The following is a 15,872-nucleotide window of genomic DNA, read 5'->3' as shown; positions in this document are numbered from 1 at the left end:
GATTCAGGCAGATGTGACCTTCAGCACCATCAGACTGAAATACTAAAATACTTTTGGGAATTAGCAGATAAAACAGTTGTCTACATAAGAGTTAAGGCTTTTTTTTTTCATCCTCATAGCAGATTGCGTGTAGACTGGAAAACCTGACTGATAAGGTAAGAATAAAGATAAAAGGAGCTGTTGTTAAACGTTAGGAGCTTACAGTACGGTGAAGTGAATGTGTAATGAAGCTTGTGACTAAATCTTGATTTCTGAGTACTGAAAGAAACATTTGTGATTGGACAAATTATGGCAAGATATTATTTTGTTGCTTCTCAGATATTCAAAAATCAGTTCAAAATCATGTGACTGACAGTGAAAGAAAACAATTAAGAATTAAGAAAAAATGAGCATGAGCAAAACTAAAGATACAAGAAACTCATTTATTATCTGTCCATCTCTGCCCAAACCCTTTTAAACAGATTTGGTGAATCTTCACCTTTAAACCCTCTCACCATGGAGCACTCTCCCTCTATGAACTCGGCGGTGGATGGAGACGAGGTGGAAGACCAGCGCCCCCTCCTCCCACCGAGGGTGGTTCCTCCACCTCAGGCCTGCTCTCCGCAGTGTGGGATACACCACACAGTCCAAACATCAGCCGATCGCACCGTGTGGCTCGACAGAACCCAAGCCATGGCCACCACACCTTTGTACAATGGCCACCTGTATCCCACACCTTCACCTCGCTCCAACAGGAGGGGAGATAAAGCCAAAGGCAAAGAGAAGAAATGTGAGAAAAGGTCAGGGGGTAGTAAACAAAACAAGGAGCGAAATCACCAGTGCAAAGCCAAAAACGCAGGATCTCACAGACTCCAGGAGAAAGTCACCTCTTTCACTGACGTCCCCATTTCTCCCTGCGGGTCACCCTTTAAGGGCCCCTGCAGGTCACATTTAGACGTCCAGGATGTTGAGGGCAGAGGACGCCGCAAGTCAGGGAATGTCTCTTTGGAGATGCATAATCGCCAGAGTCTCCCTGAGATCATCATCACCAGCAAAGATGACGACCCCCTGCCAGATGAGACATCCCAGTATCATCAGAACCTGTGTGAGGCCAAAGGCCTGCTGCCAGGAGCAGAGTGTCCCAGTCCAAACCCCAGTCCTAGTCCTCAGCCCAGTCCAAAGCACAAGGTGGATGGCAAGGACGACCACTACTGGAAGACCCACAGCATCGGCTGGCGGCTGGTCCGCAGGAGGGCTCTGTTTCTGAGGAGGCAGCGTCTGAGCGACTGTGCCCTGGCAGTGGGGATATTCGGGGTGGTGATGATGGTGATGGAAACAGAGCTCTCCTGGAGCGTCTACAGCAAGGTCAGAGAGTGAAAGGAAAAACAGGCAAAAGCCCTGAAAAATCCTGTGAGAGATGGAAATGTAATTCTGGGCTGTAAAAGTTTTTCAACAGACAAAAAAAAAGATTTTAAAGGAAATAAATCCCACTGTACAACTGCAGTTATCACCTATTCTGAAGAGCCCCTCACTGGTTGTTCTTCAGAAAGTCTTACTGTCTAAGAAATCACATTTTGAATAATCAGTTCATTTTCTGTCATTGTGTTTAGCTGTTCACGATCTTTATATGGGCTGTATTCGAAAATCTGTTAAGTTGCTATGGGAACTGATCTACGAACAACTGCAGGGAAATGCGCAGTATGTCCATAAGATAATGCTCATTATATCAAGCAAGTGGATTATTTAAATCTATGTAAGATTAGAAGATTACACAGGATCACTGATGCCATTTCATGTATTAAGTATTGCAAAGACAAACAGCCACCAGCTGAGAATGATGTCATGTTTGTTTGTGTGTGTGTGTGTGTGTGTGTGTGTGTGTGTGTGTGTGTGTGTGTGTGTGTGTCTCCCACAGAGCTCCATCTACTCCCTTGCACTCAAGTCCATCATCAGTTTGTCTACGATCATCCTGGTCGGCCTCATCATAGCGTACCACTGCTGTGAGGTGCAGGTGACTAACTTATCTGGTCATAATTACATAATCGGAGTCCTTTTACCCAAATCCTCCAGTAGTGATATTCTCCTGCAGCCACATTTGCATTTTATTCCCTTTTTAAATAATTATTTTGCTGGCTGAAGTTGCTGAAAATGTTTTTTTTTGGTTGTTTTTTTTTTTTGAGAGTCAGAATGTTTTTTTTTTAAAGCCCAATTTCCCTGAGGTTTCTGCATCAGCAGTTCCTGATATTTTTCTCCTGTGGCCCCTTATAATGAAGCAAAATCTGCTTGTGGTCTTCTTATCACAGTTTATGGCCTTAGTGTGGACATGTGGCCTGAGCTCTGAGGGATTTTTAGAGGTCTGAAGAGATAAAAGTAATATTTTGCAAAAGAATTATTATTTTTTTTGTTTTGTTTCTCTTATTCCATAAATCATCTTGTGACCCCACTGATTTGTGTACACCAGCTCTTAACAGTGCTCAGTTTCTCTTTCTCTCTGGTAGCTCTATGTTCACGACATTGGTGCAGAGGATTGGCGGATTGCCATGACAACTGAACGCTTGGCCCTGATCGCCCTGGAGCTGGTAGCCGTGGCCATTCATCCCTACCCGGTGGGCCTGCTGGCGTACTTCCAGCACACCACGACTCGCCTGTCGCTGTCAGAGACGGAGCTGGAGATCATCCTGGCTCTGCCCATGTTCCTCAGACTCTACCTGCTGGGCCGGGCCATGATGCTGCACAGCCGCCTCTTCACTGACACCGCATCCCGCAGCATCGGAGCGCTGAACAAGGTGGGAGGTCACCTGTGGGCTCTATTCAGCATCAGGCTTTGGGTTTAACTGGCTTGGATAATACTGTGATAAGATCTTAACGCTTTGAAATTAAACAGAGGAGGGAAATGTCAGTTTTGATATGATTGTAAAAAAAAAAACTGTGGCAGTCGCAGCAACCTGCTATGGGACATGATTCATGGGATGTTAAGGTCACTACTCTGGGCTGGGCTTTCATGCACATCTGTTTATGTCTTATGTCTAGGTGGGGCAAGAGGTCTGTAGACGTGTGACACTTGAGGTGTGACTATCACAGTTTTGCTCCCATGAACCCCAGTGGTTTCACATGCTGATTATGCCCCTCGCCAGCTCTCCTTTGCTTGTATGCTTTCTTTTCCACAGTTGATGATATCCACCCGGCCAATCCCTTCCCTTATTACTGCTATTTAAGAGTGACAAAAAAATGACCTTTGTCTCTCCTCTGCAATGCCAAACCTACTATCCATGTTTCAAGCCAGATTGAGAACAACTTTTCTTATCCCTCACCTCCTCTGTATTATATAATCATAAGCTGACAGGTGCTATCCCAAATAGTCTAGCTAAATAGGCCCCTACAGTCAAAATTATGATGTCATATCATCCTCTTTGTGATCTTCAGATACACTTCAACACCCGGTTTGTGGGGAAAACACTAATGACCACCTACCCCGGCACTGTGCTGATGATTTTCAGCGTTTCTCTGTGGATTGTGGCAGCGTGGGGCTTACATGTTTGTGAGAGGTATGTGAGGATTTGTCAGCCCACTGCGGAAACTAAAAGGGTGTCTACAGTGCTCAAGACCCATATATTTAATATTAAATGTCATTCAAATATTGGCATTTATATGGTATTACTTTAATGTTTCTGACACAGCAACAAATCCAATCTTCGTCCGTTTTAATGGATCTATACCAGAATTTGAATTTACACAAAATGCAATGCATACTCAGAGTGGGCATCAGTAATGGGAAGGTAGACAAATAATGTTCAGACAAGTTGAGTAAAGCAGCTTTAAAGACTAGAAAAAGACAAGATATAGGCTGCATGAAAACAGTGACTTTCATGGCAAGATCAAGCTTTACTTTAGTAACACAATGAGCCTTTTGTATTCATTCAGACACCATAACTACAGAGACCTCAGCAGCAACTACATGGAGGCTCTGTGGATGGTCTCAGTCACCTTCTTGTCCATTGGTTATGGAGACGTGGTGCCTCACACCTACTGTGGACGCAGCATCTGCCTCCTTACTGGTATAATGGTAAGAACATAGTGCACTGACCCAGAAAAACAAAACACTAACAACGGACTCATTCAACCTCTGAATGCCAGTCACATCATAAACGTCCAAGTCTGTCTCTCACAGGGAGCAGGCTGCACAGTCCTGGTGGTGGCCGTAGTTGCCAGGAAGCTGGAGTTGACCAGAGCAGAGAAACATGTTCACAACTTTATGATGGACTCCCACATCTCCAAGAGGGTAAGCACCAGCGTCTCTCTTTTGTTGTTGTATTGTTCACCATAACAACTTACAGTGTGCAGTTTTTTCACTCGCACACTTTAGATACCACATATCAACTCATTTCACTCAGCGACATACAGATCTGTGTGTGCACTGACATCAGAATATCTGCAGAACAAGTACAAATCTAGAAAAAGAGTGAAATAAGTTCAACTTCTTCAGGACAAATCAACTTGTTTACCTGATACTGTTGTGATTTATGTGACTTTGTCCTGTTGTAAGACACCGACATTTTTTACTCATCAGAAAAAAAGCCTAAAACAACAGCAAACAGCAGAATAATCCCAGATTTCTCTCTCTCTTTTTTAAAAAAATCAGGTTTGAAAGTTAAGATGAAATGACTGCAGAACACTTTTCCATTGAATTCGTCTTATTCAGCATGTGCAGTAAATAACGGCCTTTTGCGGTTACGTGCATAAATATAAAATATCTCTCCTGGGTGATTTTTCTACATCTTTTCCCCAGATAAAAATTGCTGCAGCAAATGTGCTGAGGGAGACTTGGCTTATCTACAAACGCACTAAACTGTCAAGGGAAAGAGATCACACCAGAGTCCGCATGCACCAGAGGAAGTTACTTCTGGCCATCCACCAGTAAGACACTTAACCCTAATATAAAGCTGTTTGTGCCCACAGTGCAAGGAAAAGCCGCCTTCTCACTTCATTTCATATGTTCATGTTGTGATAATAATAATATTTTAAAGCCTAGCATTACTACTTTTATTCTTATATAAATGCCTTTAAGTTGTATGCATATCTTCTATCTATCTCTGTTTGCAGTGCCCATATGTGAAAATAAAAAGTTTTACCAATGAACACTTTTTGACACAACCTCACTTCTTTCCTACATTTTTATGTCACATATCTTTGATTGATTTCAGATTTTTGGGTAACCTGTCCAAATAAAGGACATTTAATGTGACTTATTTAAATAACATTTAGTCCAAACTGGGCAGTAATCTGGAGAAAATGACAAATTATAGAAAGTTAGTCAAATCCAAAGTGAGCTAACAGACTTTATAAGCCTCTAATAGAAATTTAGTGGCCAGCCACTTTAAAGAGCGAGTTCACCCAAATCACAAAATGTACCTACCCCCTGTAGTGGAACACTGTGTGGGAAAGTTGAACTCACGATCACTCAGTTCAATACACTCTGCTCCAACTTTACCTGGTTGGGTATGTCCAGTAGCTAATGGTGGCTAATGCCAGCTAATATTAACTATGTTTAGGTAGATGTTGTTGTGTAATAGACAGTTTTCTACTTGTGCTACTGTTGCACTACATTTTAGCCTTTAACATTATCCTGCAGTTGTTCTTTTTTGGCCACAGGTGACACTGAGATGATTGGAAATTAGTTTGTCAAATATTCTGTGTAAACCAAAGATCTCACTGTAAGCTGCTTTATTTTTGTTTTTCTACCTATTTCCTACCAAAGTCCCTTTAAAACCTGTTGACGGTATGTTGTTTTTTATGGGCTGTTCCCTTGGTCATGTCTGTGAACTGACCCTTTAACTTTCTCTTCTGCAGCATCTAAAACTAAACCATTCTGTCCCCAGGTTGCGTCGAGTAAAGATGGAGAAGAGGATACTTGCAGACCAGGGGAACACACTGGTGGACCTCTGCAAGGTGAGAGAGGCAAGTGAACACATCTTCTAAACTCCCATCCTGTGAAAGCCTCAGCAAAGTAGCATCTAATATCCCCTGATGCGTTTTCTTTCTCCTCTCCACATGGACCCACACACGACACCGTGGTCATCAACCCCAACGCAGATGCAGAGCCTGATGTATGACGTGCTGTCGGAGGTGCAGGCCTGCAGGGGGGAGCTGGACTCACACATCCACAGCCTGGAGAAGCACGTGGAGGAGCTGAGGGAGGGCTTCAGGAGCCTGATGCCACTCCTGTCCAGCACCCTGTCCACGCAGAACTCCTCCATCCGCCACCTGCTCAGGGAGAGGGAGGTGAAGACAGAGACTGCGAGTGTGAGCGGAGGCGACAGGTAGAGAGAGGCTGAGGAAGGTGATGGAGACCTGAGTGCTCCAGGGGGACCCATCTGCTTATGATGCAGCTAATATGATCTCATCTGGACAGTTTTCTTTCGGAGGTGGACAAATAAGTGTGACTAACAAGATGAAGGCTGTACAGATGTAATGAAAAATTTTATTAAAAATCGATAGACCATTTTCTGTAGCATAAACACCATAAAACCAAAATGTAGAAATTAGTCATAATTCACTTTTCATTAAGGTTTTTTTTTTTTCAATTTTTCCTGGAATGACAGAAAAAAAACAGACCTGCAACCAAACTGTGAACATTTAACTGATAAACCTTTTCAAAAAGAATCCATGTTACTGAACTGAATATTCTGGGCAGTAGGTCAGACATCACCTTGTGCTTTACAGTATTGTGATCGGCAATTTTTCTGTTTTCTTAGGTTTTTATAAACAAACTAATCATTCATTAATGGAGAACAGAAATTAGACTAATCAATACTACATGACTGTTAATTGCAGCATAAATCAACCAATTAAACCTAAACTGTGATCACTCCGCTGTCAGTGAGTAGCTTTATCTGTAAATGCTTTTTTCTGATTCAATAAAAACTGGAAGGATTTAAATACAGTCTGATATTGTGAAATAAAGATACAATCTTAAAGACTTATGGTATCCTCATAATTCTGTATTCTCTTCCTTCAGTACTTTATAATGAAGATGATAAAGACCACTGCCTGTGTGTTACATGTCTGACAGACCTTGCACAGTAATAACCATAAAGGAACCACACACAAACTGTTCTTTTAGCCAAAACAATATTTTATTAAGAGAGACAGGGTTGGAGGGTGGAGTTACAGCAACAACCGATCTGTGGACACCAACAGTGAAACTTCATCTGCTGTCCAGTTCATCTTCAGGTCTTGTTTCAGATCAGACCGCCGGGTCAAGACGCTGATATCAACCGGTCCGTCCCCTCCTCTCCCCTTCAGCTCCGGGGAGAACAGCTAGTGCTGCTTCCTCCTGAATGAGCACCCTGCCAGAGGAGAGACAATGACAGTCAGACCGCTGCTGACAAAAGAGAAGCCTTACAGTACAGAAATACTGCAGGCAGTGCACACTCCCATTGTGCCGCGCAGTGCTGATACCAGACTTTGCATCATGTGACTGATTAGGTCGACATCTCTTTCCATCTTTTACATTTACTGTGCGTGGAAATAAGTCACTAATGCAACACCAGGCTCTAACATGGCAGGTTTGACGAGAAAACTGAAAACAATTAAGAGATTAAACAATAAGATCTGAACAGTTCAGCAACTACAGAGCTAATGTTTGTTCTCAGCATTCGAAAGGGGGGAGCCAGTGGTCTAGCTCAACCCTTCTGCTTACTGAGGTTGATCTGGCACTGGAATGAGATTGGAAAACCACGATAGAGGAAGTCCAGTCACTTGGCAGTGCGGCCGCTGTCACATACACTATATACACAATTCATTCACGCTAATCACTTTATTTAGGGTTTGAAGTCTCAAAAGAATCAGGGGAACTTGAGGTATGTTAGCTAAATCTGTTACCTGTCACTCTCACTGATAAGATAATGACGTGATAGTTAAGTCAAGTTTTACAATCTATTCTCAGTCAGTAGCTGTCGACAGGATCCTGATCAGGTGTCATACACTGAGTTGTAGCATCAGGATTTTATGTGCTGCATTTTAATCCTGTACTTACTTCAACAGGATATTGGATTAAATATTGCTCAATGTTTAATGCAATCCAAGTGTGAGGCTCTTCAATGATGAAGTTTTCACACACCAACCAGTTCACTACATGAAATAAAACGTGAAATCAGACAACTTTGCGTCTTCTATGCAGGTGAGGGAGAACTCAGTTTTATTCCAGTTCTCAGTGAAAAGGACTGAGTGCAACGCAAAGGTGGTCCTCAAACACCAGCTATTAATTGGCTCGTCTGTCTCAGAGTATTAGGTTTGGTATGGAAAAACTAATTACATCTGTGCTGATGTGTGAAAGCGAATTTAAGGCATCACAATGGCGCCGCACGCTTCAGCAGGGCTCTGACATTTTGAGCTCTGCCCTGTTCGACAAAGGCCTGTTTACCTAAACCTTGAGAAAGTGAACGAACATTGCACGGATTAGTGAACACAAATTGTGCATTTCGCAACACATACCATATTTCAGCAACTGCCAGAAATGGGCATACGGCCTCTGATTCCACAAAATCTAAAGTCAAGTGCACAGGCAGCAACTGACTACACTTTACATTAGTACGAGACCCTAGTAACGCGTCTACTGCCGAGAAATACTGACCCTCTGTGAGACGTGCTTTGCCTCCAGTGGGCTGACACAGGACTGTTGAGCAGCCCACACACAGCACGACTGTCTGAGCGTGGCTGAACACCGTCGTGATCTTGTAGCATCCTAGAGGGAAAAAAAGACACAGGTTACCACTCTCAATCTGAGGCGAATTATTGTGGTAGAATCTGTTTGCATCCGCATGTGGAAAAACTGTACCTGGACATTTCACATCCATAAAGTAAGAGTTGGGACTCTGAACAAGACGCTTCTTCTTGTGCCTCCTCTTCTCCTCCTCAGGGGATGGGTGCAACAAGTCTTTTGCGAGCTGCATTGGAGGAAAACGGAAAAGGAAACGTTTGAGGACCTGATCAGAAAAACGTCAACTCTTATCAGTCAAAACTACAACGAAAGATTACGCACAGTTTGTATGAAAAGAAGGGGGAAAAAAAAGGCTGGATCTTGGTCGTTTATATGTGGAACCTGGCTAGCTAGCAAACCAGTCAATGTTGTGTTAGCACAGTTTAGTTCTGCTAAACGTGAGGCTCCTCGCCCGGCCTACATTTCTTGGATTAGGTAACGCAGGCTGCGTATTTTCACCAATCGCGGGCGACTCTTCAGATATTTGGAGATCAGTGCTAAAATAATCTAGGCTTCAACCTAAGAAAAACATCGAGCCAGAGAAAACCCTGACTGCCGATATTGAGGTCGCTCAGATCCCCCGTTGAACTGGCTCCATGTTTGCGGTGTGTGCGCAGCCATCTTGTGTCACAACGCGCTCGCAATGCGCTCAAACGTGCACAATTATTTGTGGGAAAACTGGGACAAAAACTCAACGAAAGCCTCTAAAACCGACTCCAGTCCGGTCGCTAGTCTCTTAGGTAAAAGTTGAGCCGTGTGGTGGCTCTACCGAGCTCGACTAAATGGCTAAAATGTCATTTTGCAGTGGCCTGTGGATACTCACTGGCATGTTGGCGAGGAAATAGCCGCTGCCGAAAAGGAGGCTTCACCGGAAGCGAGGGCTTCATATCGACGGTGCCTTTGAGCACGGCCCGGATATGACGACTTTCAGACAGCACGGCGGCCATATTGGTGAGGTCAAAACTCCACCCTGCTCACTACAGACAAGGTTTACTGGTGTTACATTTTTGTTTACTTCAAACTGTTTCCTCAAATGTCCTAATATTCATAACGAGAATTACTATTTTCACCAAAAAATATATATATTCATATATTTCTTTTTGCTACGCAGCTTGCAAGTAAGGAAATACATTAAGAATATCAAATATAACTTTTAGATATACGCCCCAATCCCGAATGACAAAAGGTATAAACAATCCCAATCATTTTTTATATACAATAATTTGTATATAAATTATTGTACACTTAAATAACAATTAATTAAGAGTTGGACCTAAAAAGGTTCATATTTCCATTTCCTTTGAGGGTCCCGTGGCCCGGCAGAATTACAAACCCTAAAAGCCCTAGGTTTTCTCAATATCACATATGTCTACATAATATGATTAATCATACATTTATTAAAAATGAGATGAGATAGTGAGAGTGAGATAATATGAAACTGAATCATTTATATTTATCTCAGTATTTGTCCTTGGTGTAAATTCTGACCATGAGCAAAACAAAGCAGTAAAATGGATCTGTAAACAGGCATCTGGATTTTTTTTTAATGAACCACATTGTCCTCCAGTTTAGCCACTGCCTTTTTATCTACCACAATAATAGATAATACTTCCATTTGTTCATCTTGCGTTCTCAAGATACATATATGTATTTTTATTATTACATAACAAATTAAAGGTATACATAAGCCTGTAGATGTCAGTTCTCATGCCCCCTGTCCCCCCTCTTCTGTCTCTTCAGAGGTGTTTTTTTTCTTAGGTCTGAGTGCTATCAGTTCCTCTATCCTCACATAGGACTCACACTCTGGTGGGAAGCGGTTTCTCTGAAAGAGAGGAAGATCAGAAGTCAGCATATATATTATCTTCATACTCCTCCACAACTGTTAACACTGTAAATCACATTAAAAGTTGGTATTTTTATGGTAGACCACTGTTAAATGGAAATATAAATCAAAATCTTAATACAATTTTAAAAAATAATAAACATCCTAAATTAGTGAAAATAACATTAAACATAGCGCTACAGAACTACATGGAAGCACTGGGATGACATCTACTTCAGTCTTAAATCCTACTTTAATAGATAATAAATGGAAGGAAAAAAGTGGTTAATTTAGAATAAAGCATTGTCAGCCAGTCATACAGTGTTGACCTGAGTCAGGTGAAACACACCTGCAGACAGAGACGCAGCAGGCCTCCTCCCTCACCCTGCATCTCCAGTGACTTCAGGAACAGAGGCAGCGACTTCTCTGTGATTCTGTTTCCTATACAAACACACAACATAAACATTTCATTTAAATCTTCAAAAGTCCTTATAAGGTTTCATCATTTATTTTCTCGAGAGCCCCGGGGGGGAAGTAGCCAAAACTGAGTAACCAGCCTGCACAGAACACCTTCAGAAATAAGGATTTCATTAAGCTAACGTGACATGTAAATATATCTCAGATTTTCAACTTCTTAGATATTTTTTCTATTAAAAAAAAAAAATTTTATACATTGCATTTCTCCCCTCAATGTAGCACAGAGTAAGAAATATAACCTGACCTGAAAACAACACCATGCATGCTAAAAGGACGAAAGAGAAACCTTTGCAAAATGATTCAGAGGAATTCATAACAAAATTGATGCTGCACATTCTTTCACACCACAGCTACTGACCTGCCAGGTTGAGGGAGGTGAGAGTTGTGTTTCCAGGCAGAAAGAGCTGCCCGTCCCTGCACTGCAGCGAGTCGTCCAGCAGGGGGTTCCTTATCTCCACCAACTCTACCTGCTGGTGGAGGAGGAGAGGAGTGAACCGGAGCATGGCAGCATACTGTGTAATCAAATCACAGTCATCATCAAGAACAACATTTTGGCTCAAAAGAAAATTGCATCAGACAAACCTCATTTAGGGCAGCACTCGACTGATCCTGCTGCAAAAAAAATAATTAAGTAAAACAAGTGAAGGAGTTTTGGAGTTTACTGTACTGTGCATGTTTATGTCCATATGGTGTTTGGTCATTCAGAAAACACGTGTCTGGTACCTCCTGTGCAGTTAGTTGTTTCTCTCTACCCCCCGCCTTTCCACCTTTACTCTGAGGCGCCTTTCCATCAGAGGCTAGGAGAGATTTAAAGAGAGAGCCATGAAAAAGACAAACACCCCTGCTGTCAGACCATAATTGAACAAGTGTTCATCTGTGACGGAAGCTATTACATTTCTTGTTAGACTTTGGGTTGTCTTTGTTGGCGGCTGGTTTCTCGTCTTTTTTGGACGCTTCCTGTAATTTAACAGACACCAAGAATCCATAATACAAGATAAACAGAACACAGCACCCCAAATATGTTGGAGTTACACTAATGCTGACATGTTACCTTTTTTTTGGAGGTGCCTTTGTTCTCCCCTTTACTGACGTTCACCGGGGTGCTGCTGGGTACTGAGGGAAGTTGGTCAGCAGGTGTTTGGTCAGAATCGACTCCTTGAGTTGACTGTAGATATAACACATTAGAGAGAATTACAAATTGTGTTTAAAAGGTTACTCATGAAAAAAAAATACATAGAACCAAAAAAAAAAACATCTTATAATGCCATGGAGGTAACTGGAATTTCCTTTGTGGAGCTGAAAGCATTGAAAAACTACTTGAAAAAATGTTTTGTGAAGTAACTAATGTTAGTCAGTTCTCACGTTTTCAACAACAGATTTTAGTATTTAGCAATGAGGATGCATTTTGAGGGGTATTAATATTAGACACTACCAGACACTTACAGACTGCATTCTCTCCAGAAGCAGCTTCCTCCTCTCCACAACTTCTTCATGAGTTAGAGCAAAGTCGCCAAGTATCTGGAGATGGAAGAGGTGAGCAGTGGATGCTTATTAAATTAGATAATATAATGCACTAAGCAGAATATAATTTAAAACAACTTAACCACTGATTTAAATGCGTTATCTCTCAAGTCGAAATCTTTCATGTAAATGGATACCGCAGCCAGATGAGCAGCTCCTGAGTCTCCAATCTGATTGTTTGACAGTGAGAGAAAGAGCAGGGCACGATTCAACCGCAAGCCCTGAGAGGCAAAACAGGATAAAGACAACATGTCAGCGGTCATGAGGGGAACATATAGGGGAAATATGGAGTCAGTTCTAGGTTATACCTGTGCGATATGAGCAGCACCTGCATCACTGATAGAATTGAATGCCAGGTTGAGTGACAGGAGGTTTTTGTTAGAAGATCTGTACGTCGAGAGGGCCGCCCCAATCAGACGAGCGCTCTCGTCTCCTATCCGGTTATTTCGCAGGGACAAGTGAGTGAGGCTTGACCAGAGAAACACACACAATGAATCAGGCATGTTTGTGCTTCTGGGGTTATTTGAACAGGTTCTGTTGCAACTATGTGAAATGTGTAACTGCTTGGTGACTCACATGCTGTCCTCAGAGAGAAGACGGTGGTAACTCTGCTCTGGAAGAGGGTTACCCTCTAATGTCAGAACCCTAACAAAGAACAAAGAGGAGGAGGTTTATCAGTAACCCTCAGTGTTTGGCTGGTAATGTTCGACACACTGTCACTGTTCTCCCTCCCCTTTTATTCTCAAATTTTGTTTTCTATTCTTCAGCCCAGGCTCATTTATACCCACTGTGATGCAAGGAGCTACAAAACAAAGACTCACAGTGTGAATGACAATAGAATCCACCCACCTGAGGTTGGAGCACAGTGATATTGTGTTCATGAGGGAGATTAACATTCGATCTGTCAGTCCCGCCTGCCAAAACCTGCAACGCAGCGATTACACAGACAAACGAGAACAAAACAGTGAGAGCTGTAACCCTGTTCCATGTAATGGGAGTACACCTCTCTGCAGCAGCTCATTACTTACTGAAGGCTCTGTAGCTGGCTTAAGGAGGGAAGCATCTTCTGTAGCACTCTAGCAAGCTGCTCATCTACCTTCCATCCTGTGTATATTTTTAAAAAATGCACACTATATTAAATACAGGGGGTTATCATTGGGTGCAGACCACTCAGAAACTTAGACAAGTCTGTAAAAAGTGAAATATGGTTATGAACATTTCTCTGTGGTGTTTGGTTCTTACCAGAAACCTTCATGCTCTTAACGCTCAGGGGGTCTTCATTCTCCACCTCCACTTGGAGGCATGGCTTACACCAGAAAGATGTGGCATTTATCTGGGACTGGCTGCTCTCTGAAGGTACAATTATGTTGATTACAAGTGAACTCAAGCTGAGAGTATAAAAGGGACAATTATTGCACATTCAGATTTCCTATATAATAATCTGCACAGTACAATATGTAAGTTATATTCCCAGTATAGTGAATGTTCTGACGTCTTTACTGTCCTTTTATGCAAAGCTGTTCAGATCAGCTGTTATTTACCTGCGTCCCCTCCTTCAGTTTCAGTGAGGGTGGAGGAGGCTGGTTGCTTGGTGCTGACAGCTGGGATATCCTTTATGTCCAGAAGAGCACAAAGCCCAGGGAAGTCAATGTCCACATTGCCTGAGCACTGATATTCATCTGTGGGATAGTGGGTTTCAAGCATGAACCATACAGCTCTCAGTTGTATGGTTAACAGCATGGATAAAGTTACTTACCAAAGGTCTGAGCAGGCAATGTTTCATTTGGAGTCTGTCCTATAAAAACACCAGAAAGGCCAAAGTTCATACCTGTTGAAAATGTTTCCTTTTTTTTTTTTATAAACAATTATCTAAAATCCTGTCTTTCCCTAATGAGGGCCCCAGTCAACTGTGACAATGATACAAGTAAAGTTAATGAATGAGTAAATGCTTCAGTGCCTCTGGGTTAAGACTTTATTGATCCTGGAGGGAAATTTAATCTATCCAGCAGTATGTTAAGTAATTAAAATGAACTCCACCTTTACCAGATGCAACGCTGACATGAGCATTCATAATTATAATATGATAATAAGATATACATTGTTCTGAAATGGGCCACTCTGCATGATTTGTGCCTTTGCTTTGGCACATTAAGTCTATTTTGATGCTAATTCTAATGAACTTTTACTAAAGTAAGACAGTGAATGCAGAGAATTTCTCTACAGAGGCATTAAACTGCTGTTTAAACAGAAATCCCACTAAAATTGATTAAATAGAAATTGCAAGCTACAAAATGAATAATACAAATACAAATCCTAGTGTTATTAATACTATTATATATCATAACTTACAAAATATAACTCATAGATCAAAATCAATTGAAAAATCAGTTCATCAATGGCAGCTAGTGAGGCGCTAACACTGCAGGAGCGGCTGCGTGGCTGCCTCCGATGAAAGACTGATCATCTAACCTGTACTTTTCTCATCCTCAGCATTCCCCTTCTCTGGTTTCTCTTTAACGTGTCTCTTTCTGGACATTGTTGTGTCCCAAAGTTGAATTCAACTCAGCAGATCCGTCAGCTGAAGCCGCTGCCTGAGCGTCATTGGCGTAACTATGGCAACGGAGTCCAAACTACGAGAGCAACGCGAGATTTGACAGTTCCCGTTCTTAGTTTTTTTTTTTTTTGTTTTTTTTTTTATTACATCGGTAAAATATTTAAATAGTAGTTAATTTATTGTTAGTAGTTAAGTAGTCGATGTCGACTTGGTAAAATGCCGATGCTGAGACGGAGCATCAACATTTGAAGTGACGTTTATCAGTATGCAATTCTGAAATATCGCGAGAGTATTCAATTGACCGCTAGGTGCCAAGGCAAGTCACGGTGGCCTTGAAAAGCAGCTCTTCTTTTCAAAATTATTATAAATTTGATGTATTATTTTGGATTTATGTTAATTGTTGACTCTAATTACAAACCTTGTGTTTCTGTATTGTTTGAAAATCTCTCTTAAGACAAAATCTCATATTGAGCTGTGTGATGATGGGGCAATGATTCATAATTTCATTCATAGCTTGTAAGAGTCTTAAGAGGTATCTGTGCTGTGACAGATAAAATGCAGACTAGTAATGCAATGATTGAAATTAATTTAAATTCTGACCTCATCCACAAGTTTCTTATCAGTTACAGTTGAGGTGAAAACTATACGGCAATGTAGTATGATTATCAGTTTATCCTTTTTACCAGTATCATCACATTAGCAAGACTCTTTCCATTCCTGTGTAATGCTTCACTCTACAGAGTCCACTGTCTTAAGTCAAA

The 15,872-nt window shown here is 41.7% G+C and overlaps 3 protein-coding genes and 1 non-coding gene across 8 annotated transcripts; 1 reads left to right on the top strand and 3 right to left on the bottom strand.

Annotated features, from left to right (window-relative positions):
* Positions 1–478: 478 nt before the first annotated feature.
* Positions 479–6,934, top strand: LOC139617531 (small conductance calcium-activated potassium channel protein 1-like). Its single transcript, XM_071473694.1, has 9 exons — positions 479–1,344; positions 1,895–1,990; positions 2,478–2,765; positions 3,403–3,524; positions 3,901–4,042; positions 4,148–4,258; positions 4,766–4,893; positions 5,856–5,925; positions 6,070–6,934. Exons 1-9 carry the CDS (start codon positions 496–498, stop codon positions 6,298–6,300), a joined length of 2,037 nt encoding a protein of 678 aa, XP_071329795.1. The 5' UTR covers positions 479–495; the 3' UTR covers positions 6,301–6,934.
* Positions 6,935–7,090: 156 nt separating this feature from the next.
* Positions 7,091–9,710, bottom strand: LOC139617532 (small ribosomal subunit protein eS27). Its single transcript, XM_071473695.1, has 4 exons — positions 9,561–9,710; positions 8,816–8,924; positions 8,612–8,722; positions 7,091–7,325 (listed from the first exon to the last, which is right to left on the bottom strand). Exons 1-4 carry the CDS (start codon positions 9,564–9,566, stop codon positions 7,297–7,299), a joined length of 255 nt encoding a protein of 84 aa, XP_071329796.1. The 5' UTR covers positions 9,567–9,710; the 3' UTR covers positions 7,091–7,296.
* Positions 7,620–7,749, bottom strand: LOC139617533 (small nucleolar RNA SNORA35). The gene has a single exon (XR_011689146.1). It is a non-coding gene; the product is annotated as a small nucleolar RNA SNORA35 (small nucleolar RNA).
* A 404-nt stretch (positions 9,711–10,114) lies between the features above and the next one.
* Positions 10,115–15,847, bottom strand: LOC139617530 (leucine-rich repeat-containing protein 71-like). Of its 5 annotated transcripts, none has more exons than XM_071473692.1 (17): positions 15,027–15,847; positions 14,314–14,352; positions 14,099–14,236; positions 13,800–13,907; positions 13,586–13,661; positions 13,407–13,481; positions 13,134–13,202; positions 12,866–13,025; positions 12,695–12,778; positions 12,480–12,554; positions 12,088–12,201; positions 11,930–11,993; positions 11,760–11,833; positions 11,619–11,645; positions 11,395–11,503; positions 10,909–11,000; positions 10,115–10,559 (listed from the first exon to the last, which is right to left on the bottom strand). In XM_071473692.1, the coding sequence occupies exons 1-17, from the start codon at positions 15,091–15,093 to the stop codon at positions 10,443–10,445; spliced, it is 1,488 nt and encodes a 495-aa protein (XP_071329793.1). In that variant the 5' UTR covers positions 15,094–15,847; the 3' UTR covers positions 10,115–10,442. The 5 variants fall into 5 exon arrangements, with proteins under 5 accessions (XP_071329793.1, XP_071329790.1, XP_071329791.1 ...); XM_071473689.1 differs by having other exon boundaries at positions 11,619–11,648; positions 15,027–15,845; XM_071473690.1 differs by having other exon boundaries at positions 11,395–11,506; positions 15,027–15,845.
* Between the last annotated feature and the right edge of the window lie 25 nt (positions 15,848–15,872).

The sequence above is a fragment of the Trachinotus anak genome, unplaced genomic scaffold (assembly GCF_046630095.1).
Source record: "Trachinotus anak isolate AG129_WGS33_773 ecotype Australia unplaced genomic scaffold, CSIRO_AGI_Tana_v1 ptg000092l, whole genome shotgun sequence".
Taxonomy (NCBI): domain Eukaryota; kingdom Metazoa; phylum Chordata; class Actinopteri; order Carangiformes; family Carangidae; genus Trachinotus; species Trachinotus anak.
The sequence above is the reverse complement of the archived record's forward strand: the minus strand, read 5'-3'. Positions and strand labels throughout refer to the sequence as shown.

Bases quoted from the DNA above. Each gene is read 5' to 3' on its own strand.
- LOC139617531 (XM_071473694.1), top strand. From the start codon at position 496: ATGGAGCACTCTCCCTCTATGAACTCGGCGGTGGATGGAGACGAGGTG. The intron at 1,345-1,894 runs GTCAGAGAGTGA...TGTCTCCCACAG, and splicing joins CCTGGAGCGTCTACAGCAAG to AGCTCCATCTACTCCCTTGC. The intron at 2,766-3,402 runs GTGGGAGGTCAC...TGTGATCTTCAG, and splicing joins GCATCGGAGCGCTGAACAAG to ATACACTTCAACACCCGGTT.
- LOC139617532 (XM_071473695.1), bottom strand. The intron at 8,723-8,815 runs GTACAGTTTTTC...TTTTCCCTCTAG, and splicing joins TATGGATGTGAAATGTCCAG to GATGCTACAAGATCACGACG. The intron at 7,326-8,611 runs GTCAGTATTTCT...CTCCTCTGGCAG, and splicing joins CAAAGCACGTCTCACAGAGG to GGTGCTCATTCAGGAGGAAG.
- LOC139617530 (XM_071473688.1), bottom strand. From the start codon at position 15,093: ATGTCCAGAAAGAGACACGTTAAAGAGAAACCAGAGAAGGGGAATGCT. The intron at 11,834-11,929 runs GTAATAGCTTCC...AATCTCTCCTAG, and splicing joins CCCAAAGTCTAACAAGAAAT to CCTCTGATGGAAAGGCGCCT. The intron at 11,507-11,618 runs GTTTGTCTGATG...CTCCTCCACCAG, and splicing joins CGAGTGCTGCCCTAAATGAG to CAGGTAGAGTTGGTGGAGAT.